General features: G+C 49.4%; 1 protein-coding gene across 1 annotated transcript; it reads right to left on the bottom strand.

The window, feature by feature from the left end:
• Positions 1-978: 978 nt before the first annotated feature.
• Positions 979-27,828, bottom strand: LOC135986320 (cystathionine beta-synthase-like). The gene is made up of 16 exons (XM_065630283.1): positions 27,817-27,828; positions 25,914-26,068; positions 22,187-22,293; positions 19,248-19,382; positions 17,769-17,848; positions 16,396-16,527; positions 15,065-15,134; positions 13,700-13,791; positions 12,475-12,600; positions 11,368-11,452; positions 9,635-9,740; positions 8,713-8,784; positions 7,304-7,438; positions 6,650-6,758; positions 5,818-5,902; positions 979-3,235 (listed from the first exon to the last, which is right to left on the bottom strand). Exons 1-16 carry the CDS (start codon positions 27,826-27,828, stop codon positions 3,138-3,140), a joined length of 1,599 nt encoding a protein of 532 aa, XP_065486355.1. The 3' UTR covers positions 979-3,137.

Below are 27,828 nucleotides of genomic sequence, written 5' to 3'. Positions count from 1 at the left end.
CCAACTTTATTAACTCCCACAACTCACAGTTAACATACAGGAGCCGTTGTAAATATCCGTGGTTACTATTCAGCAGTCACCTCACCTCCACTGAAGCGGAGCTCTCTGTCCCGTAGCCTGCCCACAGCTGGCAGCCGCTGCCCCATGGCACTGCTGCTGCTGCTGCTGCTGCTGCTGGGAGCACTGGGGTTCGGGCTAAACCATAGGGCACATGAGCACCGCAAAGAGGTCCAGGGCAGCAGAAATCTGGGCCATTGTTCCATGCCATCAGTTTGTCCTCTGGGTCTTCAGCTGGTTGATGTTTCAAAACTGCTGCATATTGCAGGCCCAGGTGAGCACACGGCCCCACACGCTGCGCGCTCAATGTGCCGGGCAGCAGCCGACTCTGCAAGCAAATGTCAAGTTCAAACGCATCAAATATTTTATTTGTTTCTTTTCAAACTCACAGCAATTGTACATCTTTCACGTAAACACGCAACTTCTGAGAGGACGGCCCATTAGCGTGGCTTGTCCCATGCAGCCTTAGTACTGCTAGACCAAAAAGAGAGCTGTCGTAAGCCCTCGTTTGCACACATGTGTGGGCAGCATCAGCCCGGAGCTGTCATTCCTGCTGCAAAGCTGTCGGGTGCAACCCAGGCACCCTAGAGCTTCCCTGACCCCCTGGGAGAGACCTGCCCAGCATGCAGGGACTTGTTTCCATGTGCACTTAGAGGAGTTTGTTCTGGGATAGGGTGTCAGCAGCCTCCAGGCACAGACAGGTCACTCTTGAAGGTGCCTGTGTCTCTGGAGCAGCCCAAGGAGTGGTCTCACACCTGCTCTTAGAACCCATGAGCTACCTTTGGGTCAAGAGCTGTTCCATCGGGGTACTCGCAGAAGAGGTGGGGGAGCTGGGGCTTGGAAGGGACGGTCCCAATCCCCAGTGAAGAGGAGGTCCCTGCAAAGAGAGGTGTGTCCCTTGCTGTGGGGCGGAGGCAAATCTCCCCTCCTCTTACAGCCAGGTCTACCACAGAGGAGAGCATGGATACTAGGAAAAAATTCTTCACAGAAAGGGCTGTCAGGCATTGCGACAGGCTGCCCAGGGAGGTGGTGGAGTCACCATCCCTGGAGGTGTTCAAAAGACACATAGATGAGATTCAGGCACATGGTTTAATGACAGTGTTAACAGTGGACTCGATGATCTTGAAGGTCTTTTCCAATCTAAATGATTCTGTATTACAGCTAGTGGCATCAGGAAGGGTCTGGCATGTCCCAGGCTTCAAAGTGGTCCAGATTCAGACTTAGTTCTGGGCTTCATGGCATTTTGGGACACTTAAAGACTTATTCATGTGAGTTTGGAATACGTTCATGGACAAATATCCTTCAGCTTGCATCAGAGTTGCTAAAATAAATACAATACAATGTGGTCAAGCTAATCAGTTTTTACTTTTTCTGGACAAATATGGTTATTACTCAAGTAAAAACTCGCAGAAGATCTGCTATACTTTGTGTCACTCAAGAAACAGAAGACAGTGGAGACACTCTTCCTAAATATAAATATTTCAGGATTCTATTATTTAACAGAAGTCTCATACAAACTAGATTAGATTGAAAGTATGGACTAGGCACTTAGCAGCAACCCAAGCTCAGAATTGGTTGTTGTCCCCTTAGGGCAGCTCCCAAGACATATGGAAAGACTGCAAACTTCTTGGCATCTTTCGAGAGCAATTCCCCCAAACCAGGTTTCATTGGTGCTTAGTTTGGTATCACAACCTTCCTTTCATATTTGCTTTCATTTATGTTTTTGCACCCATGGCAAATGGCTCTTCTGACCTTCGTTATCAGTTCTTGGAACATAACACTCGGACAGCAACATCAAGATCAGCCTCTCCTTTGCCTCTGCCCCTTGATAACAAGCTCTCAGGATGCGTGTTCATGAGATAACTGCTACAGGACACAGGGATGCAGCCATATCCCCTCTCTCAGATACTGTAGCATGAGAACGAGTCTTCTTGAATGGGCTCTGTTCACTGCCATGTCCTGTGGGACAGTGCACGAGACAGCCAGTGCCACCAGCTCCCCCAGATGTGAGGAAGGTGCTTTCCAAAGGCCAGTCACTGCTACAGGAGTGACCATTCCCTACCTGCCCATGACCTCGTCCCCCCTGCCTCTCACAGTCCTTGACTGTCCCTTCCCAACCCTCCTGCCCAGATCCCCACCTTTTGCATACTGGGGTGCCACATCCCACTGGTTCCCCCCGCCTCATCACTCCTCCAGGGCCCTCCATGGCCCTCAAACAGACCTGTGGAGGAGAGGAGAAGGAGGGTCTCCCAGGGGTGCCTGCAGCCCTCCCCACGGGGGTTGGAGAGGGGCAGGAGAGTGCAGCCATGACGTGGCTTGCCTCAGCCCTGGTTGTCTGGCGGTGGAGATAGGCTCCAGCCCCAGTGGGACCAGGGTAATTCGCAGCAGCTGCAACACTAGTGCATCAGTACCTACTGCTGGCAAACACACCAAAACTCCCCACCTGCTAAAATCTGGGTGATAACAACCACAGAATTATAGAATAGTTTGGGTTGGAAGAGACCTTCAAAGGCCATCTAGTCCAACCCCCTGCCATGAGCAGGGACATCTTCAACTAGATCAGGTTGCTCAGAGCCCCGTCCAGCCTGGCCTGGAATGTCTTCAGGGATAGGGCATCTACCACCTCTCTGAGCAACCTGTGCCAGTGTTTCACCACCCTCAGTGTAAAAAATTTCTTCCTCATGTCTGGCCTGAATCTCCCCTCCTTTAGTTTAAAACTATTACCCTTGTCCTATCGCAACAGACCCTGCTAAAAAGTCTGTCCCCATCTTTCTTATAGACCCCTTTTAAGTAAAGTACAATCATCCCCTTCCCATTTCCACCCCGCCGTGTTACCTCTCCCGTGCTAGGACATTCCATGTAACAACACACGGCAATTTCTTTAGTTATCTTCTCTTTAGTGACATTCTGGGTGGCATTTAGCAGACAAATAGTTATTACATTGCAATTTTCACCTAGTCATTTTGAGAAACGATCAGCTAGATGAGACCAGCAAGAAACCTCAGCCAGGTGTCTCAGGCTGGGGGGGGCATGACTGGCCTTGCCGGAGGAGCAGAGGGAGGTGCCGCCAAGATGCTCTGCTACTTCTTCTCGTTTCGGCTGATGAAGGTGAGGAGGTCCATCGCTGTGACCACACCAAACACCATCTGCTTTGTGAAGGAACTGCCATTTCCATTGACTGTGAGCACAGAAAATACCAGTCTAGTGAAACAAAAACAAACAAAAACCAACCACAAACCAACCAACCAAAAACAAACAAAAAACCCCAAACCAAAACAAAACCAAAATGAAACAAAAAACCACATCAAAACAACCAACCAAACAAACACCCTCCCCGCCTCCAGCTTTGCAGAGGCTGCTATTGATTTATCAAAATAAAACATTAATGGACACAGCAGCTGTCTCTGCTCTGCCTCAACAAAAATGACTGATGCAGCCTCAGCCAGGTTACTGGGATCACATCAGGGAGGTTTTCGCTGCAAATAATGAACCCTTTACCAGAGCAGGAAACTTAATTTCCCAGTTGTTTTTACTAAACTTCTGTTCCAGTCCTGCTTCTATCACCACAAAACTTTTCAGGTCAAACTAATGACACTCCTTAAGAGCAGCAGTGACACACTTCCGTCTCTGTTCTCATAATGTCTTACACTTCCATTAATAAAACAGCATTGCAGCCATTGCTTTAACTATCTGATAAATGTTTTCTTAAATAAAAATTAAACTAGCCACCAGAGTCCAAACATGAGATAAAATGCAAGCTCTGAAGGCCTGGGAAGAAAGTAATAAATAAGGGGTTAACCATGACAGCATTAAAACAGCAGCTCTGGAAAAGAAAACAGGTGTTGTTTGAAAACCAGAGCAAGAGGCACTGCATACAGCTGGCTGATATTTTTTGGTGGGTATCATTTAATTTGCAGATACCACTTAATTTATATAAAAAATGTGATACAAAATAGATTTTTGTTGTTATATGTCAGCATAGCTGAGAGAGGAAATTCTGCCTAGCATTATTTTTGGTGGGAGAATTGGAAATGTGCATCAAAGGCAGTTTTGAATGACCGAGTTTTGTTTGCAACATTTTGTGGGAACGCGGCTGGACTCGCAAGCCAATTTTAGAGTTGATGGGGCTTCGGGGCGGCAGACCACGGAGGTACAAGCAGAGGGGCTGGGATGTTTGCGCACGATGGGTTTCGAGGCCCTGAGTTCAGCAAACAGCCCTTTGCTGGGAGTCGATACAGTGCAATATCACATGCTGAGCACCATAGGAATGCTTTGCATGTTCAATGTGTGTAATCCCATAAAATCAGTAGAACCACACTGTATAAAATCAATATAACTTCGGCTCTAATTTAGAAGACCTAAAGATGGGTCTTCTGACTGCTTTTTGATGTTGCTAACACTTTAAACAAAGCAACTCTCTCAAGATAAGGCCAAATTTGTACTTTCAGAAGTTTTACAGTATAGTTTTACTGGAAAGTTGTGTTAGGTCAGACTTGCAGAACAGCATCTGTCACCACACCTGTTTCGGTCAGAGGAGCAACAAGGTGTGATCCCTGCTGCTATGGATGTGTCAGCAACCTAATGTGGTCCTACAGCACATGACTCTATTGGGTCAGTTTGCTTCACCAAGGAGAGGGTGGCTGTACAGTGCTTTAAGAATAAACCAGAGCTCCTGGTACAGCTGCTTTATAGGACTAATCTCATGGTGCTTCCGAATTGGCAGAGCACCCCTATGCCCAGCCATGATCCAGGTACAGCTTATACACAGATGTCCCAGGCCACACACGTCAGCGTGTACTGTGGCGCCTGACACACATGCCCCACCACAGGGCTTGCGCACAGTCCCACACCTTTATCTTCAGCTTTCTTGACTCACCCTGGACCTCCAGGGTAGGTATCTGATAGCACCCAGCACACAAGGCCCCTTAGCATACCAATTTACCCAGACCCCCTGGGGCACACAGGCATGAGGACATCTCTTGGCTGCGTCTCCAAGAGTAGCAAGAACAGGGGAGCTGAGAGAAGATGGCACAGCCTCTGGTCATGGACAGCAGAAGGTCTTTAAGCGGTAGGATGCAGGCTATGTAGTTTTTGCCCTTGCAGCTACATGTCTGAATTCCACCTAAGCTTTATCTAATGTACCCAAGTGCTCTTTTCGATCTTGCCCTTGGGATACTAAATCTGTGGAGATCCCTAATATCCCCCATGTTTTGTCTCTCGCCCACAACCAGCAAGGTCAAAGGACTAAACAAATACTAGAGGCCGGAACCTACATCTGTACACTGCACTCCAAGCTGCTGCCTGCAGTCCACCTCAGCTGTCAGAGGAGGGGACTAGATGAGATCCCATAATAAATACCTTTGCAACCTCAAAAGTGGGCTTCCATGGAAAACCATGAGATAAGGAGAGGGTATGGAGCTGTTGGGTGCTTCAGCATCACCCCTGCATGGGGGGAAAATGCAGGTCTCATGGCCAGGATCTGGGAAGTGCTCCTGCAGGACACACACCCCACAGTGTGCTGGTCCCAGGCTCCTGTGGTTAAGACTTGCGCCCTCTCTCCTCAACCCTGTGGTGTCAGGAAAGGAAATGGGCGAATAGTTGGCAGTTCCAGGGCTTTGCAGAGCCACAGGGCAGAAATTCTTCCTGCAAAGGCTCAGGGGCTGCACGTGTGGAAAAGCTGCGCAAGCTCAGCTTGAGAATTTCCCTCTCCCCTCTCAAACATTCGTGCAAAGCCTGTACAGTTCTTCTGCAGATACCTACACTGCATTTGCTCATGTACAACAATAGCAAAATGGTCATTCTCCAGGATGCAGGAAAGCTTCCCAAGGTTGTCCTCCAGGCCAATCTAAACAGGACAAAAAAAGCCATTTTACATTTCACTTCACATTTAAAGGACAGCATCAGGGATCCTGACTCCTGCCTCTGACTGTAGCCCTGAATGTGCAGAGTGGCAGCCAGCTGGACCAGGATCAGGCACGCCTCACCTACCCACACTGTTCTGGAGAGATCGGAGGAGATGCAGGCAACCTGCAAACCTGCCTTTGCTGTAGCTGAAATACAGCTCTGTCTCCTCCCAGCCCAAAGGGCCTCCATGGACCAGCATGGGGTAGTGGCTCCCGCTCCCCTAAAACACCATCCATTTACCTCACTCCATCTCTGGATGGCTGATGGCCATCTGACCAGGCATCCCTCACCTGCACACCCACAGGACCTGCCCTGTGTCCTGTCAGAGCCCAGGCCTCTTGCCCCAGCCCTGCCAAGCCCTGGGAGTGTCTGGGCTGTGCTTTCAGATGGGGACAATCCCTGGTTTGATGGAATCCTCTGACGATGTCAGAATGGGGGTGGACATTCACATGCTTTGCCCCTGGCATGAAAGCTTCCATGTCTGAACCCCACAGGCTCAGCAGCATTTTTGCAGGTGCCCGTCCTTACTCTCATATCCATGACATCCCCATTGCCTTCCCCACCTCTCTCTACCTTCGCCTCCCTGTCTTTTCTCTTAGGTCCTCTCACACCTCAGGGTGGTGGCGCACCTCTTCCCCCTTCTCTGTCCCCAAAAAGCAGTTGACACCAGTTACAGCCTTAGTGGTACCTTTGAGAACTGGTCATAGATGACCTTCGTAACGGGGTCTGAGAACTGTGCATTTCCGCTCAGCACCGAGGTGAGGGTGTTGCTCAGGGTCACCATTCCCAAAATCAGTCTGCAAGGGAACAGGGAGTTTTCCAAAAGGTCAGACCTGAGGTAGGGCACGCATTTAATGTAGGGGCTGAACTGCTCCCCTTGAAGTCAGTGACTAAATTGCTGCTGCCATCAGATTTTTGCTCATCTGAGCAGGACAAGAAAATCCTTGTCCTTACCAAGTTTAACAGCAGTTAAAGTCTTCTGTTGCAGTCCAAGACTCAGCAGCTGTGAGAAGTAAAGCCTGTGGGCTCTCCAGTTGCTTATCTGAGTGAGTTTCCCACCCAGCCCCCACCTCTCCGCTGGCCTCCCCTTGCCTGTGCATTGATCCAACATCTGCTGAATCCAGTAGGTACTGGATTTGGCGTTGACCTTAACTAGCTCACTTCTAAGGAGCTTTCTTGATAAATCTTCACAAGGAGGCAGATGATATTTTAAAAACATGCATCACAGAATCCAACACAAGAGCCCCGTCACTGAATAAGTAAATGGGACTTTCTCTTTAGCTTCATCGTGGCTGCTTTTCCCATGGAAATGGTCATCTCAGTAATGAGTAAAAATAGTTACCCTGATTCAGCAACAACAGGAGCTTGGTCGTATCCCTTCTCCTGGAGGATCTCAGTTGCCTTTTGACAGCTGACTTCTGGGAGGAGAATGAGAGGGGCTGAGAGATTCAGTTTCTGCACCTTGATGTTCCACCACCTGTTGGAAGACAAATGGCAGCACCAAGCTGTTACCTTCTGCTGCGCAGCTGTGAGCCTTGCTCAGGGAGGCAAGGCCAGTGGAGGTGAGACCACCCACGCAGAGATATTCTGTCTGCCGGCAAAGCTCACCCCACTCCTGTCCCCAAAAGCAGTAACGCTACAATTCCACTATGACCAGGTCTTGTTGAACCCAAGCTTTCCCCACACCCAGTGGTCATACAACTTCGGAGTCAGAGGCAGGGCTGAGGCAAGCAGTCGGCAAGTTGCTCAGCTGTCCTGAATCCAAGGAAGATACTGAGGCCTTGGCTTCAAGCTCATGAGTGGAGGAGGCCTATCAGTTTTACTTCTTTAGTTTGTATCCTTGGTCCTCAAAATGCAGCATTTGCAGCTTCTCCAGGACAGAGCCTGGCAGAGATGCTCGTGTGACTTATGAGGGACAAGCCACGCTTCTTTGCTGGGGACCACAAGCAACTCCCAACTCAACTCAGCCTTTTGTCCTTGCAGAAAAGGCCGGGCAATGATAGAGGCTGGAAGGGCCAATAGCAATTCTAACTAGGCATGAGAGGCCTTGGAAATGTATTAAGTTTTTAAGAAATATTTTGCAATAATCTTTGGTTATAGTAACCCAAAAGAGCAGGTGACATCAATAAGGCCTGCTGTCTTTAAAGTGGGACTAGGTGCTTTCTAAACAACCAGCATTTGCCCAGACACATGTCAAATGGCACCAGCAGTTTTTCTGTGATTCCCTGACTTGAGGGGATGTTTTCCCCCATGGTGTGCAAGAGACAGCTGAGTTGGTAATCTTTTCTGTCCCACAGCTCTGGAAAATGAAAATGAACTGTTCCCTGCCTGAAAAGACCTCGAGGGCTGTTTGAAAGAGTGCTTGCTACAGGAGGGACCAATCTCCCCTCTGGCCCGATGTTCCTTTGAGCATCAGTTGTAGAGTAAAGAGAGGAGGTTTTGAGTGGTGCTAGATGTCCACCACAGCTGTTCTGCTCGGCAGGGTTTAGGTGGCCTGGACAATGATTGTCACATGGGAGTAGTTCAGCAACTTCAAGACAGAAATGGCTCCTTTATAGACTTTGATTGGAGAACTGGGATATCTGACTACTCAAAAGAAGAGAGCTGACATTACAGCCTCCCCAGAGGCATTGGGACTTAAGTGCATTTTTTCTAAATACTAAAAGATTATCTTTTCCTTTGAAGATAATAATTTACAGACTCAGAAAGCTGATTCCCTTACCGCAGTTTATACCAGCGAAGTTGTCTTACCAAGGCTTGTGCTCCTGGACGTCATTTAGGAAACCATTTTCTGTCATCCACTTATCATTCAAAAATTTGGACCTAGAAATCACCAACAAAGAGCGAGTCTGTGAGCCTTCCAGAAGAAGTCGTGCTTTGTTTCATGCACTAGACCGCAGCACTGCCCCGGGGCTCCCATGATTTTCACAGCTGGTTGCTCTTAGCACCTTTTAAGGTCAACGGGAGCTGTAGGTGCTCAGTAACTTTTAGAAGCATGTCAGCTGTTTATCTTCCTAACTTTGGGCATGCAAGTTCAAAAACTATAGCTTGACTGATTCCTGCTCCACGCAGTAAGTCAGTGACAAGAGGAAATAAAACTGAAGTGTCCCAACATCCAGTTCTTGGTGCTTGCCATGGTAGTATGCTGTTTCTCCCTGTTGTGCATTTTATTGTGGGTTTGTTTGTTTGTTTGTTTCCTGTGAGCTGCTCCAGGGAGACTCCCAGCTCTGGGCTCACTCCAGGTGCCATGCTATCAGAGTTAGAATCATAGAATCATAGATTCATAGAATAGTTTGTGTTGGAAGGGACCTTTAAAGCCCATCTAGTCCAACCCCCTGCCATGAGCAGGGACATCTTCAACTAGATCAGGTTGCTCAGAGCCCCGTCCAAGCCTGGCCTGGGATGTCTCCAGGGATGGGGCATCTACCACCTCTCTGGGCAACCTGGGCCAGTGTTTCACCACCCTCATCATAAAAAATGTCTTCTTCATGTCTAGCCTGAATTATTGGGGTGGTTCTCCAGCAGCCCACACCACCTGGGCTCAGCAGTGCTAAGCTCATGTCACTGAGGGGCCCCACGGCCCCAGCCCAGGCCATATGCAGAAAGCGTGGGAGGCAGCTGTGGGAGCTCCCACCCCAACACTGGAAAGCAAGTGAGGAAGCCAGAAACTCACATGTAGTTCCTGACGGAGTCGGGCAGGATGACGACGCAGCGCTGACCTTCCTTCAGCTCCTTGGCAGCCCGCACAGCGACGGACATGGCACTACCTGAGCTGCCACCTGGATGGGTACCGAGAAGAGGGAGACAAGTGTCTTGGCTGCCCAGGGAGCAGGGCCACAGTCCCAGCGTGAGGGGCACGGCACTGCCCCAGCTAATGGTGTGGGGGCACCCAGGCAAAGCAGTAGCAGAGGTGACACCTTGTACACCAGGGCAGCTCAAGATGCTGGAAGTGGGAGGACAATCGGCCCCACAGCCTTGTAGGATTTAGGGTTGGGAAGAGGCAAGGGACAGAAGGGATGTGTTCATATGGTGGCTCTTGGCCATGGGCTTTAGAGGCAGCATAAGAGTCACCTTATGAACTTTATGAACCGCTTCTTGTGGTGATTCTGTGGGCAGTCCAAGGACTGAAAGATTCAATATGGGGACATTCACACCACTGCTGCCCATGCCATACCCTTCGTTTGGGTGAGGAGAAGACCATGCCAAATCTAGAGCTTCTGGCTGACATATTTGGCCATCAAAGATTGGCTTTAAATGCATTGTAAAGACTGAAAAAACCATAAACATTACATTCATGCTTGGAATGCCAGGCCAACGTGATGAGGAGACTTAAACGCTCCCTGTGTCTGTGTGCACGCATGTGGTTTGCTGCACGTAGGGAAAGCAGGTCCCTGCTTTACGGAGGCAATTCTTCCACCGGTAGTTTGAGTACTGGAAGTCAAACACATTCCACTATCTGTGTGCCAATTACACACTACATTCAAGGCAGCACGTATTTTACAGCAGGCTAATTAGCACTGGGTCACATTTTTCAAACAAACGAGGAACAGCCCTGAAAAATGCAGTTCAGGGAACATGAAGCTATTCACAAATTATAGTTAAGTTCAGCAAGTGGTTTCTATTGAAACACAGTGACTCTGTGCCTGCTAGGTTAAATCAATATTTAAGTGTGTCATTACCAATGGCCTGATGTTTTTCAAAACTCCCTTGATTTGAGCAGGCAGGACTTTTATCAGCTGTAACTACAAGCCTGCATATTGTCTGGTCCTGGAAGCAAACATATAGCTATCTGCTCAGCGGCAGGAAAAGTTGAAAAAAGGCTGATGCTGTGTTGAGGCTCTCAGGGTACAGGCAGGGTCTCTCTGAGGGCACCTGTTCATTTTAGAAAGCCAGTGGGATCACTTGCAGCTTGTTGGCACAGGAAGAAATACTCAGTAAGAACATCTTACACTTTCTTTACTTTCAAACTTTCCTGGTCCAAACCTGGCACCTCTAGTGTGGCAACTGTTCAATGACAGAGTACAGCCTTACAGAGCTGTTAGCAGAGCGACAGTTTTAGCCCACCTGTCCTGCCCCAAGTCCCATTAATCCTCTCTTCAGCCTGGGTAACACTACACCACACAGAGATAGGCCTGAAGATCCAGTTCCATGTGCAAAAGTGCTTCGGTAAGAGGAGAGTTATTGCTTCTATAATTATTGTGGCCCGTGAGTCAGATCCCAGACCACGGACTCACTGCCACAAGTCTAAAGTCCACAGCAACCTAGCCCAGGGTCCGGCCACTCAGACCTGTTAACCATACAGCAGACACAAAATGCAGAGAGCACCTAGCCCGAAGCTTTTTGGTCCCAAAAAGATGATGTTCATAAAGTTTGTTAAGAGAAACAATTATTGTCATTGGTGCTTACCACACAATAATCCCTCGTCTCTGATCAGCCTGCGAGACATGAGGAACGAGTCTCTGTCGTTGCATTTATACCACTGATCAACCACCTGAAGAGAAAGCAAGAAGGTTGGGTCTTGGCAGTGTTATTTCAGGCTGTGCCGACTCTCTGAGGCGTGCCATGGTGTTGACACCTACAACATCTGGCAGCTCTGAGTTGCTTTCCACACTTGTTGAAAGCAAATGCATTTGTCAAGGCATCCTTGGACCAGAGGGCATGACATTGCTTATAGGCACTCCTGCCAGCCTTTCCAGCCAGCACCCTTTCCTTGGAGAGCTGGGGATGTCTGACAGGCCCAGAGTTAGGATGCAGAAGAGGGAGTGGTGTTCATGATGTTCTGGACACTAATGGTCCAGATTTTACCAGGCAAAATCAGATCCAACTACGAAAAGACTGTTGGGTTATTATAGGTCACAGCTCTAAAGCCATGCACCAACAGCAGAGATGTTGTTTGCACAACAACAGAAAACAGAAAGAATCCGGGGTCTGGGGCTGTGGGGGACCTTTCTAAGAATGAGGCCAGGGAAGCACAGGCATCTTGAGTCAGGGCTTTAAATCCCTATGCCTGGTGGCAACTGATAGAACGAGAAGAAACTTGACAAGAAGCTGTACAACATTCACGATCTGTTGTCTTACATGGCTTAGATCTTGTCTTCCAGCCCATAAATGCTGCAGGGTTTCTGCTGTGTGCATGTGGTGCCTACGACAGCAAAGGCTCAGGAAGCACTAACGTGATGAAGAGCAGCCTCAGACTGACCTCTTCTATGTGATCATAACACAAGAGGCATGCTCTGAACATCAGTGAGGGTGAGCTGAGGTGGCTGATACTGTGGCATATTCCTCGTTTGCCACTGTAATTGACCTTTCCTTGTAGGTCAGTTATAATCAGATTTACTCAGAGAGATGCTTTAGGGCTGAGGCCCCAGTCCTAACTCTGCACTGGGAAGGCACACAAGTAGCCTTAGGGATGAGCCACGGCCAGGTGCCAGAGCTGGCTACCTCTGAACTTGGGACCAGGTGGGATGCAAAGCCAGAGATCAAACAGAGGCCTTTTATCACACAGCCACTTACTGATCTGTCAAGGACAGTAGGGATAAAGTCGTGCCCAATGCCCTCCACCTCGATGTTTGTCGTGTTCGTCCTGTTCAACTCACTGGGCAGAGCGACGATGGAGCCATCGGGATCTACACCAATGATCTTCGAGGGAAGGAAGAGGGCACAAGAGGAGTTCAGAAATAGTCAACCACACAGCTCAAAGGAAGACATTACTCATGCCCTTAACTGCAATGTTTTCCTTCCCATGATATTAATATTCCTATCCACTGGTAGCATGGAGATCTTCCAGAACAGAAGGGTCCTGTTTCCCACTGGCTTTTTAAGAAGATCCGAGGTAGAGTTCAGCTGTTGCAGAAGCGACTGGTGGCATAAAATGTTATCACTCTCAAGGTGTTTCTTGTAACCCCTTTGGCAGAGCCTGCTGCTTCCAAAGCTCAACTCTTAGAATAGTGTGAGTGCTCCTTAATCTGCCCCAGTGCAAAGCCAGCCAGCTAGCCCAGACCTGGGGAAACCCATGGCCACAAACATCCAATAGGTGTGCTAGCTGACAGTGGCACCTCCCTGGCTGCTTATAGCTCAGTGTATGGGCTGAGGTTGCCTCCCTGAGCATTTGGCTTGCGAAGGGATGGTGACACTGCTCCACACGCAGCTTCAAGCAGTCAGTGAGGTTATCTCCTGCCCAGGTTCTCCTGTGGCTGGGTCTACACCATGTCAATTTCCTTCTGGTGGACCAGGGATTGCTCACAAGCCTCCAGTCTTCCTTGAAGCACGGGTTCTGCAGAATGAGCACCTATGACTGATGTCAACCAGACAGCACAGAGGCTTTTGCAGCAGTAGATGAGAAGCACATGCACAGTCTCTGTCCCTCACAGAGCTTCTAGAGCAGGAGCTTTCAGCAGCTAGGTTAACCATGAGCAGAAGCAGTAATGCTGTCAGCTGGGCCAGCCACTTCTGCAGGGGACATCTGACTGTCCTACAAAGGGCATGGCACTGGGCAGGGTGGGATTAGTAATGGGGCTGTGGAGGCTTTGACTTCTAAGGCACTCAGGTGGATCTAGGTCAAGCTGAGCACATCAAATTGCTTCCAGCAAAAACCAGGCTCACTGTGAAAAAAACAAATAAGTGGAGACAACAACTGCCAGCTCAGCTGAGCCATGGGGTTAGGCTTGATGAAAAGCACAGGCAGGAAAACCCAGGGCGGGGCAGGACTCCCAGCGCGCAGCCCTGCCTCCCAGCTTACCTTGCACTCCGGGCACTTCTCCTTCAGCTTCCTGGCAATGCCAGTGATGGTGCCTCCTGTGCCAGACCCAATCACCACCATGTGGACCTTGCCTGTAGGTTAGGGAAGACAGAGGCGTGCAGGGATTCAGCATGGCCTCCAGCACAGTCTCGCCTTTATTCAGGGCCCTGCGCAGAGGCAGACCCTGTGCCCTGCAGCTGCTACAACCCTGTGTAGTCATAAGTCATGCTGGTGGCCAAAGTGTGGTCCTGCTGAGAAGCTTGGATAAGTTTGCAGGATCTGAGCACAGCTAATATTGCCTCAGCACAGGGAGCTGAAGGTGACCTCCAGATCTCCCACTGATGTCCATGATTCCTGCATCTTTGGCATCTAGTGGCTTAAGGGGGAGGGAGCATCTCAGCACTTCCGGGCCTTTCAGACCACACCGCGATGAAGCAAAGCATGCGCATGAGTAGCAGCACATGTCAATAACAGGCACAAGTTTTCAGCTAGCGTTAGCACCCACAGCAGAGAGACAGCAGAGCTCTGCCATGGCACCTGTGTCAGTCACATATAGCCCCACTGGCATCAGTCGTATTATCCTGAATTAGGACTGGTAGGAGCAGAATCAGAGTCAAGCCTTCAGAGCCTTATGCTCCAGCTACATCGGGAAAAGGGAACTTGCAATTCACTGCTGGCAGTCAGTAGGAACAAATCCAAATATTGTAGCGGAGGGAAGGCTGGGACTTTCTTGTTCCTGTTGCTTCCCAGCTGCTTTACTGTTACGATAACTTCTCTCCAGCTACAGCCTTTGAGTCCTGTTTACATTTTGCAGTCCTCCCAATACTGTCAATAAATTTCACTTCTATCTGCACAGGCATGGACTGGGATAGTCCTTTAAACTCCCCCAGCTGCTACATCAAATGTCATTAGTCTGTGAAGTTTCAGTCTATTTTGATTTGCAAATGAGTGTGCTGGATCAGATGCAGCCCGTCATGCCCTGATGGACTTATATTCCTCAGTGAGGTCTCTTGGGCCATTTCATGTTCTCAGCTGACAGGTCACAGAGATGTTGTAGCCTCTGAGAAATGGGTTCTTCCTCCTTAGGTACAGCCTGAATTTGTTAAGCCTCTGGTCTCCTCCTTCAGGCTTTTGAAATGGGGGGCTGTAGCAGGGAAGTTTTGCAGGCTCAGGTGGATCTGGAGTGGATTATGTAAAGCTGCCACAGTCCACTTATCAGTATTATCAAGGGTGGCTTCAACTACAGAGGCCCTTTTGGCCATTTCTAGACATTTAGAACAATAAATGGTGTAAACCAATTCTCTCAGAGAGGGCTATAGCCCTCTGCACATCCTCAGCACATAGAAACAGCAGCGCAGACAGTACCTTCACACTGCTCCAGGATCTCCTCAGCCGTGGTGTCGTAATGAGCCAGAGGGTTGCTTGGATTTCGATACTGTTTATTACAACAGAGAACAGCGTGAGTTACTGCCTGAAGCACAGGTCAAATACCAAACTAGCAATAGCTCCTAATGAGCTTTACCCAAAGCATGCAGCCACCCCCCTCCTCCCTGTCCTTGGCAAGAGGTAGACTGCAACCTGACCAGGCCAGGTCACAGGTATTCCTCCCGGTTGTCACTTTGGGACAGGTTTCTAAGGATTTGTCCACATTGGAAGATTAAATGTGCCCAAAACCACTCACTCTTTGGCAGTTGGTGACTATTAGTTAGGGAGTGGCGGGGCTGTCCCATATGTTTTGTGGGATCTGGTGGTTTTGTTAAAGCCCTAGCTGCTGGAGGCAAGAGAGCTCCTCGGTATTTTAGCTGTTGCTTAGGTAGAAGCATTTTAGCTTTTTCTGTTGTCCTGAAAAAGTTGAAAACACAGTCCCACAATACTCCTAAAAGCTGAGGAAAAAAAAATCCCTCCTAAAAAAAATATTAGAAAACTTTTTTCAAGTATCATATATATATATATACACAATTTTGAGAACTGTTTTGTCATTTAGGGGCATTTGTGGCTGGCAGTGCAGCAAGTTAGGTGGCTGGGAACTGTGGGCCAGAGTAGCTGTCCTGCATGTACAGAGGGATTTACTACAGGTGGGACACAGGTACAGCACTGAAATGTGTGCATCCCATGTTCACACCCATAGACCAGGCTGCTTCTGAAAAACATATCCAGATATTGAGCTCCCTTTTTCTTTAAAGGAGTGAACTTCCCTGACTTTTCTGCACTGTGGGGGCTCCCTACTCCTTATAGGGATGCTCCTGCAGCGGGGTCAGACCAGAGGGAGAAGTGCCCTCCTGTACAGACCCAGTGCTGCAGGAACTGCTGGTGTGAATCACTGGTGCTTGCCTTTTAGAGCATGAGGCTCATTTTTGAAGCAGAACAGAGATGGCTAGCCAGGCATAAAAAGTGGGGTTTTTTTTCAGGTCAAAGTTAAATCTGAAGCAATTTTAGGAGCCTTTGAAGTGTGCAAGAAAACCCAGCCTCACCCACATCCAGGCTTTGGCAGAAGTATTACAAGTTTGGAAGTGTCCCTTATTTTGTTTCTGTCACACAGTGCTTTACAGAGGAGCGATTAAATTTCAAATACCATAAAACACTAATGAAATCTGCCTCTGTTGCTGGTTCAAATCAAGCCCCCAAACACAAGCACACTTGGAGCACAGACTATAAACTGTGTTTGGAAAGAAAGTCAGTGAAGGAATGGTGTTTACCTGGTCCAGGATGTGAGAGTTTGGGATTTCACTTTTCAACTTCCAGGCAACACGAATGTTAGACTCCGGAGCATCAAAGCGGGCACATGGGGTCCTCACAATCTGAGCACCCAGAGCCTTCAGAATATCGATCTTTGGGAGGGAAGAGAGTAGATGTTAACGCGAGTGATCCCACATACCGCTGGTAATCCGAACCTGCAGACTCATGGCAGCCTCAGATGCCAGAGGAGCTTTGCACGTGGGAGACATTTAGCATTTGGAGACACAATGTCCGATTCTCAGTTATACTATCTCTGACATCCTCCTGGCACCCAGGACCTTCTGCCTGGAGCTGGCACAGGGATTCAAGCCTGGCCTCGTGCCCTGTCCTACTTGGGGGGCCGGAGGGGGGCACAGCAGAGGTAGGTAACACTGTGCTGCTCCTTGGTGCCTGCGGAAAGGGGCAGAGGGAACCGGGTAAGGGAGCAGCATCTCCTGCGTGGTGTGATCTGAGCCCCTGCATGCAAAGAGGTCTTAAAGCTGTCTTTGCCCCAGCTGTCTTTGTCCCTTCTCTTCCCTCACCAAGAATGGGGAAGGAGTGACTACAAATCAGCCCAAGGGTATTAATTCACAGAGACATGTGGCTGTCGGGAGGAGAGGGGATCAAAAGAGAAGGGTGGGTGAGTGTCAGGGCACCTGGAGGTGAAGTCTATGGCAGCTGGAGGTGGCATCTGATCCAGACTGAGCTTAAGTGAGATTTAGGTTGAAATGAAGGTAGTGATTTGAAGAAGGGCTCAGCTTTTAGCCAAGTCAGGGTCCAGGTCTGCCTTCACTGGCATGCGTTCAGCTGAGCAGTCGCCAGACTTTTGGCTCCCTGATGCAAAGATTTCTGCTATCTCCAAGACAGCAGTTTCACCTGATCATGAGCTCTCATGCAAATAACTGAATTGCCATGCAAGAAAGCAGGCTCAGATAACCATAAGTGTCTCCAGGTTAAAGAAAACCGTAGAGACACAGAGAGACCAAGTGACACATCAGCCATCAGAGGGGGAGTTAGCAGGACTGGCAGCCGAGTCCCAGTGCCCTGCCTTCCTCTCCTCTGCTCCATCCAGCCCTCACCCTTGCAGGCAGCAAATATTGCTGTATTTCTCTGCAGCCATGCACCGTGTTTGGCTAATGCGTGACCCCAGCTGCACCGCTGACACTAGATAATCAGCCAGGCCATCACAGCGTGTTTTTTTTCATCAAGACGAAATCTTCTGAATAACTACAAAGCAGCGAGGCTTGTTACCCTTTAAAAGAGAGGACATTCTATCTCTAGAAAGGGAGAGGCAGAGAGAGACAGGGAAGGAGATGTTCCCCAGCTGCGGGGTAATACCGTACAGAGCTCTGACCTTTTCCATGCTGATTTTCTCAGGCAAGACAATGATGCAGCGGTAACCTTTCACTGCAGCCACCAGTGCCAGCCCGATTCCTGGGTGGTGGGGAGGAAAGGGAATTGGTCGACAAGAGCATTTGGCAAAGCTGACTGATGTACATTTCTTCCTACACTACTCTTTCCAATGGTGAGCATAACCTATAAATGTTCACAAATGACCTACAGGTGAGGGCATCCTCTGTGAGCCTCTTAGGATGTGCCAGGGAGAACAGAAGGATGTGCTAACAGATGAGCCAAGCTGCAGCATCCCTCTTGCTTGCAAGAGTCTATTAGCATGGCACAGAGCGAACGGCAAGGCTGGCCACCACTTTCCTTCCCTCACCGAGGCTCAGGCCTCCTCCTTTGTTTTCTGAAACACAGGAGAGAGATTTTGCCTTCAGGACTGCCTTCCCCTCCCCCTCAAATGCTCTCAGTTGGGAGGGCACACATGGAGCTGCACATGTCATCCTGTGGCAAGCGGGCAACGGGGACCTCCGCTCCAATTTCACTGAGGGTGATGGATGGAGACAGCTGCTCCCCAGCCAGAGGGGGAAAGCAAGGTGGGAGCAGGGTGTCCCTGCAAGAGGGCACTGGGAGTTGCTGCAAGGAGCGTGGTGACCCCCCGGAGAGCAGAAAGGCAGTGCAGTCCCCTGGGGGAACAGTACCAGGGTCACACAGGTCCCCTCACGCTCATGTTTGGGGGATGTCTGGGGAAAGAGTGGCTGGCTCTGGGGTGCCTGGAGCAAACAGGCAGGTACAGAGCAAAATTGCTGGATATGAGCCCCATTTTTCATGGCTAGTGAGGGGGAGGCTGGAAGCATAGTGAGGGACACAGCCTCAGCTCTGTCTCAGCCTCCACCTTGCGTTCTCTCAGGAAAGCACACTGTGCACACACACGTCTCTGACATGGTGGGGACACTGGTGCATGGACCAGCAACGGGTTGTGGCAACTTGCACCAATGGTCCTGTGCAGGCTACAAAATACAGGGGACACTCCTCTGTTTTGCCCTCTTGTCTTGTACCCCACCATAATCTAGTGCCTGAGCATGATGACAGTGATCAGGAAAAAAACCAGATGATTTATCTTCCAGCCTGTCAGGGAAACCCTCTCTGGGAATCTCTGAATATCCAAGAGCTTCCCAGCCTGAAAATGCTTGGGAGTGCCCCAACTCCTCCAGCTCCTGAGGTCGTTTACCTTGCTGCAAGGTAACCTGGCACAGGCATCGGACCTTCACAGGCCCTCAGGAATTTCATCCATGAGGCACCTCAGCACCCCAGGCTGCCTCAGCCACTGGGAGGGGAGCCAAGGGGAGGATGGAGCCAGAGCCACGGAGCCTCAAGCTGACCTTGTAATTGGCAGTGCAAGAGCTCCTGAAATCCCTAGCCCTCTTGCAGCACATCAGAGATACCACCCTGCCTGGTACCCCAGTGGAGGGAGCATCCCTACCCTTCTCACCTGTGTTTCCTGAAGTGGCTTCAATCAGCGTGTCTCCCGGTTTTATAATCCCAGCTCTCTCTGCGTCTTCCACCATCCTCAGGCTGATGCGGTCCTTCACACTGCCCCCCGCATTGAAGTACTCACATTTTGCCACTGGAAATGAAAAGTGAGGCTCCGTCAGTGACCAGCTGCAGCCGGGAACACCAGCTCCCTGCTCCTCTGGCCCTCACTCCGGTCTTTGAGGACACCCATTCCTCCCCTGTGGGATGGTCCTTTGCTGGGGGGGAGCACATCCACTGTCTGCTTACAAAGTGCCATAGCTTGTCATGGGCTTACCCACAAGCGTACCTGCCCATAGTCCATCTTTCCCCCACATTTCGTCTACCTGCAGCACCCTGAAGGCAGCGGGCAGGCCTGGTAAGTCCAGGATGGGTTTAAAATCAACAGATGTAGAGTGGTAGGGAAGCGGGGGGTGTCCCACACCAGTACGATGCACCTTGAGGACTTTTCTCTGAGCAAGGCACTGTCAGGGTTGACAGCGAAGTCTTATGGTCTTTCCTGGGCCATAGTGGTTATTAACAGGTATCTAAAAAGTTGCCTTTCTGTAGGGATGATCTGTAGTCCTGAATGTGGCACCATAAAGAAAAACAAACAATAGAAAGGGCACTTTCAAGTGTCAGCCAAAATTATGCTTTCTTAGCTGAGCTATCAAGATCCAAGTAACAGAGACTTTTCAAGGCTCACTCAAACTGTTCCTAATCAGGCCCCGCCACAGCTAATGCTTGGGGGAGGACTCTTCGCACCAAGATTTTGATGAGCATATACATCTTAACTGATGGTATAGAATTCTGTTTCAGGGACAACAGGGAGAAATGGGTACTGTGAGGGTGTCATTCACTTCATCCCAGCAGAGATAGCTACTTCAGGCTGATGATCAACCCAATGATACCTGAGCAGCCAGAGCAACGGGGAAAAGATTCTTGTGCTCATCATTACATTCTACAATGCAAAACTACCAGCTATGCAGAGATCCCTGGAGGTAGAGAGATTACAAGGTTATTGTGTCCAACCAGAACTGCTTCCTTGACACAGAACTGCTGCCGGCATTGCTGTGTTTGCTTGGTAAGAGGCTCTGTGCTGACCTGCAGCTCAGAGAGCACCGTGCAGCTGCTCTGCCTGTCCTGCTCTCCTTCCCCTCCTGCACCAGGGGAGGGAGACACCACCCCAGCAAACAAGGTCTCCCTGGCTTCCTCACTGCTGTTTGCACCAAGTCCTCTCACTCCCCTTAGGTGCTTTCCCCAGCAAGACATCCTCCAAGGGATAGACTGCTTCAGAGGAGGACCAGACATTGCAGACCTGCCCTCCCGCCTCTGCCACCTCTGCTCCATGGTCCCCTACCTTTCACTGAGGCCTCATTCCGCAAAGTGAGAGGTGGTGCAACACGGAGGCTGCAGGGTTAGAGGCCTGAGGATCCCGAATCCTGAGAAGGGATCTGACCAAAGAGCACAGCATGCTCCATGTGGCTGTTTGGCCGGTGGGGGCTGGCTGCCAGGTGGAATCCATGCTGCCACACAGGATCGCAAGGTCCTGCTGTGCCCTTCTACTGGGTGTGTGCACTCATAAGGTCTCCTTCCTACCCAGCTACATGACACTCACTGGTCTTACTGCCTGAATCTTACTGTCCTTCTGCCCAATTTGGCTGAAATTAATTAAATAGGGTTAAAAGTTAGAATCATAGAATCATTTTGGTTGGGAGAAACCCTCAAGATCATTGAGTCCAGCTGTTAACCTAATTCTCGCACTAAACCATGTCCCTAAGCACCACATCTGTAAGTCTTAAACACATCCAGGGATGGTGACTCCACCACTTCCCTGGCCAGCCTGTTCCAATGCTTGATAACCCTTTCAGGGAAGAAATTTTTCCTCATATCCAATCTAAACCTCCCCTGTTACAACTTGAGGCCATTTCCTCTAATCCTACCACTTGCTACTCGGGAGAAGAGACCAACCCCCTCCATGCTACAACCTCCTTTCAGGTAGTTGTAGACAGCGATCAGGTCTCCCCTCAGCCTCCTTTCCTCCAGGCTGAACAGCCCCAGTTCCCTCAGCCGCTCCTCATCAGACTTGTGCTCCAGACCCCTCACCAGCTTCATTGCCTCCTCTGAACTCTCTCCAGCACCTCAATGTCTTTCTTGCAGTGAGGGGCCCAAAACTGAACACAGGATTCAAGGTGTGGCCTCAGCAGTGCCGAGTACTGGAAGACAACCAAAGCTAAAGGAACAGAGACTGAAAAGTCCATATACGCAGAGACAGCCTACTCACATCATCCTTATTTCTGTAGGGGAACAGGCTAAAAACAACCTTTACCTGAGACAGCACCGGCACTACACTAACATCCCCTCAGGGGGTTTGGCTTCTGCAGGAAAACCTGTCCCCGCAGCCAGCACCTTGGCCTGGCTTTTAGCACCAGGACCTAGTACCTGTGTGGCTGATAAACCCAGGTCTCTGCAGCTCCTTCTGCCTGGGCAGGCTGCAGGAAGGGTCCTGCTGTGCCCTTCACCCTGTCCCAGCCACCACATTTTGAGAAGGCTCAGCCAGTCTCTCCTGTGCATGCCACTTGCTACCAGGGGTGCTGCAGCATCCCTGCCCCTTGCCATGTTGTCATCCACCCATCCCCAAATTCAGGCCAACTCTGCTCTGAGCTTGTTCTGCAGTTATCTGGGGATAGAGATGCCTCCACTACCATTAGCTTCCTGCTCATTGCAGCTTGAAAGCACCCTGTTTCTTCTGACAAATTACTTGTAGTGTAACCCAATAAGCATACCCAACACGTGCCACATCTGGCCCTCCCCGTCTCTGCTTGCTCTCCACAGAGCCTCTTCTGAAGCCCCCCTCCAACACCGCCCCTCACCCTCACCTCATGGCACGGAAAAACCTGGTGGAAAGGGGACACTCACAGAGCTCACACTTGAGCCCATAGGACTTCCCAATCTTGTTGACTCGGACCATTGGGGTGCAGCCAATTTTCTTCAGGATGTTGGGCAGGATCTTTGTTTCTTCTGGCCTGAAATAATGAAAAAAAAAAAAAAAAAAAAAGTCAAATCAAAGCAACTGCTGTGCAACAAGAACCAAGGTAAAATCTGAGTGAGGTTTCAGCAAGTTTAGCAAGGCCACTGAGATACACCCCAACTCCAAGAGAAAAGGTCATCATCAACAATTAATAGCAATGGGAGTTAGTTACGGTTTTCCATCACTCTAACAATGTTATTAATTCTTTTGCATAAAAAATAAGCTAAGTATTCAGTGCCGTTCTGAAATGTCTTGTTCTGCAAGACCCTCAGCCAGGCTTATAACTACTGAGGTGAGAAGAGCTGAGAAGCCTTGGGATTTTATGTAGTGGGTGAGAAAGCCAGGCCCACGGCACGTGGGTCTTCCTCCTTCCTCCATCCTACCCAGCACCACCTCTGCATTTCATATTTTCAGCTGTCCCTGGACCAACTATTGTTTGTCTGACCAGGACTCCCAGACTTGCAAGGATGGCTCCAAGCCATCAGAAAGGCCCAGGCCACAGGGGACTCTGGAGGATTTTTTTGCAAATAATTAAACTGAGCTCTTGGATCAGTGCAATCCACCCTCCCAGTCTCAGTCAGACTCCAGCAGAAGCCAAGAACCACGTCACAGCAATTGCAACCAGGATGGAAAAGGCTTGTTTGCCCAACATGCAACCGAATGCATCTTGCCACGCAGCCAGGAAAATTGTGTCCTTGAACTATTTGAAAGACATAGGGAAAAGACTGATGAACACTGAGTTTATTGGGGCCACAAACATATTGACCCTGGTTGAGAGCCAGCACGTCTCTCTGAGTGGGGTGACAAAGACCCACTCCCTCACTGCTCAGCTCTCCTTTGCGCAGGTCTCGCCTACTATCATCCTTTGAACCTTGAACCCAAGTGATCCTTGTCTGCTATCGCAGCTAGGCAGATGGCTGTCTGCTCACAGAAAGTCCATATAGAGCAGGGATGACATGCTGATTCACTTAAAGACACACACACACCTAGCTCCAGGTTTTACAAGTGTGATATAAACACTTCTTGTTTTGCAGGAGTACAAGGGTAGTAGTTTTTTACTACTAGAAGGAGGCAGCCTCCTTACATCTCAAGCCCAGAAATTATGGAGTATTACATATACGGTGTTGCTTTTGTGTCTGTGGAAAGTGTTACTGCACGCACATTGCAACTTGTATTGAGTACTAGTAAATGTAAGGCAATAACTCAATAAATGAGCTTCCCCCACAGCTGCAGCTTTTTTCCATCTGCTCTAAAAGCCTCCAAAATGCTCAGGGATTTCAGTGGGGCTGAGCCATGGCACCAGGAAGCTCCAGCTCCTTCAGGCGGTGTATAACTAGAGCCTGGGTTTCAAGAGAGTGACCTGCATATTACATTACACATCTAGATTGCAGGAATTCAGCTCGAGAGAAGCAAGCAAAACCAGCTATTTACCATCAGCCAGTAATTGCGGCAAACATGATGCCACCATGCCCTCTGAACGCCAGCAAGGTGTGATGTGGCACGGGGACGTGCTGTGCAGCTCTATGGTGTGCTGTGGTGGAGTCTGGCAAGGGAATGGGGAAGGGGAACAAGAGAAGAAGGGGAAAGGGAGGAGGAAAGGGAAAGGGAAGGGGAAAGGGAAGGGGAAAGGGAAGGCAACCTGTGCTGCCTTGCATGCTGAGTGGAGCCTTGCTGGGAAGGAGAGGGTGGGAACCAGAAACAGGACTGCTTTTTGCATTGCCACCAGCCATAGTGACTGTCCCCCTAAAATAATAGACTTTCTCTCACTCCAGGGCAAATTTCCTGCAGTTCCTATCAAATTCATTTTCTAATCACTACCATATTTTACTACAGAATTCATACGAGCACGATCAGCTTCCTTCCCCAGCTGCGTGAGCTCCGTGCCTGGGCCTGAAGGCAGCAGGTCTATGGATACAAGGACCTGTGGCAAATGCCTTTGGTCGTCCTAAAAGATGAGGTCCTGCAGCTGCTGTTATCAGTTCAGGATCACAGTGGACAAGGGCAGTTTTTCTCCACAATTTCTGCCTTTACTCATGGCATGTTATTCCACACGATGTCCAGGGGAAAGATCAGGCCTGGCAAACCAAGTGATTCTTGTTGATGTTATAGTGGGTCAGAATTGGCTCAAGGACTATCAGAACCAATCCACCTCTGTATCTTTGGGAAGACTGAAATAATTGATGTTCTTAATTAAAATAACATCCTGTCTTCTTGCCAGCCCCCATCCTCTGTTTCTACGCCAAAACTCCTGGCTGGGGATGGGAGGGCCCTGGCACCTTCCCCACCTTGCTGCCCCTGATGCTAAGTTGCTAAAACCCAAGAATGTTATCCTGCTCAGCATGGCGACTGACCAAAACCAAATAAAACCCCAAAACTGAAAAGAGTTTATCCTGTCCTCGGATGCTAGCTGCAGGGATCACATTATGTGAGTGCCTGGGTGCAGGTTTGCTGGATCAGCTCTGAGGCCGTGGAGCCCACTTGTCCTTCATGGGCCAGACCCAGGGGCTGTTTGGGGCCTCGTGCATGGCGGTGGCTGCGATCTGGCTGTGTCCTGCCTGGTTTGTCGTACGAAGCCCCCACAGCCAGCTCCCCGCCGGCAGCTGTCCAGCCGGAGCAGTGCCACACGTCCCACAGGCTCCAGTTCCTCACATGCTGGAGCTGAATTCATGTTTTACATCTTTGGCACAGCAGGGACGTGTCTGCAGTTCTCCTGACATTTATAGGACAGGCTTATCTTTAATAGCTTGTCTGGGCCTGGTTCGTCGGGCCATTAAAGCACCTCTCATCCAGTCTAGACTGGGCACTTTGGCAGACTCACCTCACCCTGGGAGGAAATCTGCTGCTGTGAGGAAAGAACTGCTCGTAGCAATCACTTTGCCTTGAACTGCGCTCTTGAGTCATTTACACACAGTGGGCAACCTCTGCATGGGCCATTTTCTGCTTATTTAAAAGTCCAGGCCCTGGTAATCTGTTTTCATGAAGGTCTCTTAGCCGTCGCTGAGGACGTTGCTAGTACTTAGAAATCTTCTTACACACAGCCTTGGACTGTTTGAATGAACAAGGGTAGCTGAGCTGCATGGCTGGTGACTGCATGGCTGCTACTGACTGTGCTGTACAACGGGATGGGTGCAAGAGCTTTGGGGTGTACACATGCATTATACTACAGCCGGGAGAGCCATTACTGCAGATCCTCCAGTGCCCAGCAGTTGGGAGTGCCTCCACTTCTGCAGTGTGGCACCAGACCCCACAGAGTCCACTTTGCAGAAGTGTACAAGTCCCTGGTTAAAATCTACCTCTACAATATGTTCATCTTGATTCTAAAATGAGATGCCCCAGACCAGCAGACGCTTTCATATGCGTGCTGGAAAACACAGAGCTGAGTCTCGAGTCAGCCACGTCTTTCTGCAGGATTAAAGGGAGTGAGAAAATTCTTCCTGAACAAGAAATACTAGGTGGGTTTTGCCTTCTGGAAAATAAACCGTAATTAATGCAACGCATTGTCAAGCTACTGACTTCTGGTCATGACCATCTTGGTATAGCAATTGTACTTCACCTTCAGAAAAAGATACTGAGCTGTCTGCACTCTGAAAAAAACAGCAGGAAAGAATTACTTACAAGGGTATACAGGAGTGTGGAGACTTGGCGGCAGGCGTCGCAGCTGTCCATGTGCACTTACTGGGCAAGTTGGGAAGAGTCCACGTGCTGTCGGCTTTGCTTTCCTGACTGCCCATGCATCCGCCGTTCATGAGCGGGCACGCCTTGGTCATCTCCTGTGTTGTAGGAAATACAGACCCACAGTCTCCCAGGAGGAAAAGAGGGCAGGCAGGCAACTGGGCAATAATTTTTGAAAGCAAGAAATTACATTTGGGTGTGAAGACAGTGTGGCCAGCCTTCATGGGGCATCCCTGCTACGGCGTTTCAGAAACCCAGTTCTACAGATGCATAACATCGCTCTTTTGGAGTGGCATACTAGATCGCATACATGGTAAACCATATTCTGGCCACCATCTCCAGTAAATCTTCCCCTGCTCTCATGTACATTGAAGCATCCCCTCCACTAGAAAAACTGGTGCTCTGTATCTAATTATTTGGTCAAGAGCAGTATTTTTCACCCTAGCAGTGAAGAATGCAGATAAGTCTACCCAGCAATAACCAAGAATACTTGTACAGTGGTAGTGGGCCCTCTACTCTGGCATCTGAGTGTATTGAGTGAAAAAAAGATAATCAATAGAAACAAAACATCAGGGAAGGGCAACAAAGGTGCTCGGGGTTACAGATCAAGTTCCACAGTAAAACTGCTTAAATAGCGAAGGATTCATCAGACTGGAAATGAGACAGGTGGCTGGTGGTGAGAACAGGCTGTAAATCCTGGAAGATCTGGAGAAGGTGACTGAGAAACACTTTTTTGTTTCTCAGCATCAAATAATAAGGCAAAATCAAATTACCATAGGAGCAGAGCAGCTAAAAGTGGAACAAGAAAAGAGTTAAACAAGTTTGCAAAGGTCTTGTTCGTTAGCAGCTTTTAAAGACAGTGGCCCTAATGGTAACTGCACTGTGTGAACGTGGTAATTTGCTGTGTTCATTTCTCTGTGTGTTGCTGATGCAGATATAGAGAAAAGGAGGAGTCTGGTTTTATAGTTTATTCTCAGCATCTGCTACTGACCAATAGCAGAAACAAGGGTTACATGAAGCTTTGGTGTGACCCTCTCTGCAATTCATCAGCCACCCTTTGTGCCAAGGAAACCAGCTGCATGGAGAAAAGACACATAATTTTGGTACTTGGAGGTTTCTTTTCTGGCTTGTTCACAGAATGAATTTGCCTTGATTCAGCCTCTGTTGAATAAAGGGACTTTACAGCTCAGCAGGATCATGGTTGGAGACTTGTGTCTTAGTTGGATTGATGACGAAAGTTGGTGTTAACCTGCTTGTTGCAGTAAAGCCTGCCCTATCTTCCTGCACTACCGTGGTGGTACATTTTGCAATTAGTACAAGTGTAATGCTGTCATTAGCCATATTGAAGCAGAAATTCTCAAGGGCATGATGTTGGACCTTCCTTCCACATTTTGCTTCAGATTGAGAGCAAAGATGTAATTTTGGGAATTTGGCAGAACCAACCCAGATCTCCAATGACAGAAAGAAGAAATACCCTATTTCCAAATGCAGAGGACTGCCTGCAGAAGGACCAGACCTGCCACCTGAAGGTGAAGGGATGCAGGAAATCCACGGTAACTACTGCCTGTCCTCCAGGAAGATAATTCAGGCCGCTGACAGGAGGACGCTGGAGCCAGCACGAGCAGCACAGATAGCGGAAGCCGAGGGGTGTGTGGAACATCGTCTTCATCCCAGGCCATAAAGCCACAGCTCTGCCCCTCCTGGACACCCGGGCTGCCTGCAGTGCCTGCAAAGCCCAGCTGACTCACAAGGGCCAGGCAAGCAGCCAACACGCTGTTATGGCTGGGTCCTGATTATCTAATCAATTTGTGGTTTGACATGTGAGCCCAAGAGCAGCCTTAATTACCATTTCTGCCAT

The sequence above is a fragment of the Caloenas nicobarica genome, chromosome 1, assembly GCF_036013445.1.
Source record: "Caloenas nicobarica isolate bCalNic1 chromosome 1, bCalNic1.hap1, whole genome shotgun sequence".
Lineage (NCBI taxonomy): Eukaryota > Metazoa > Chordata > Aves > Columbiformes > Columbidae > Caloenas > Caloenas nicobarica.
The sequence above is the reverse complement of the archived record's forward strand: the minus strand, read 5'-3'. Positions and strand labels throughout refer to the sequence as shown.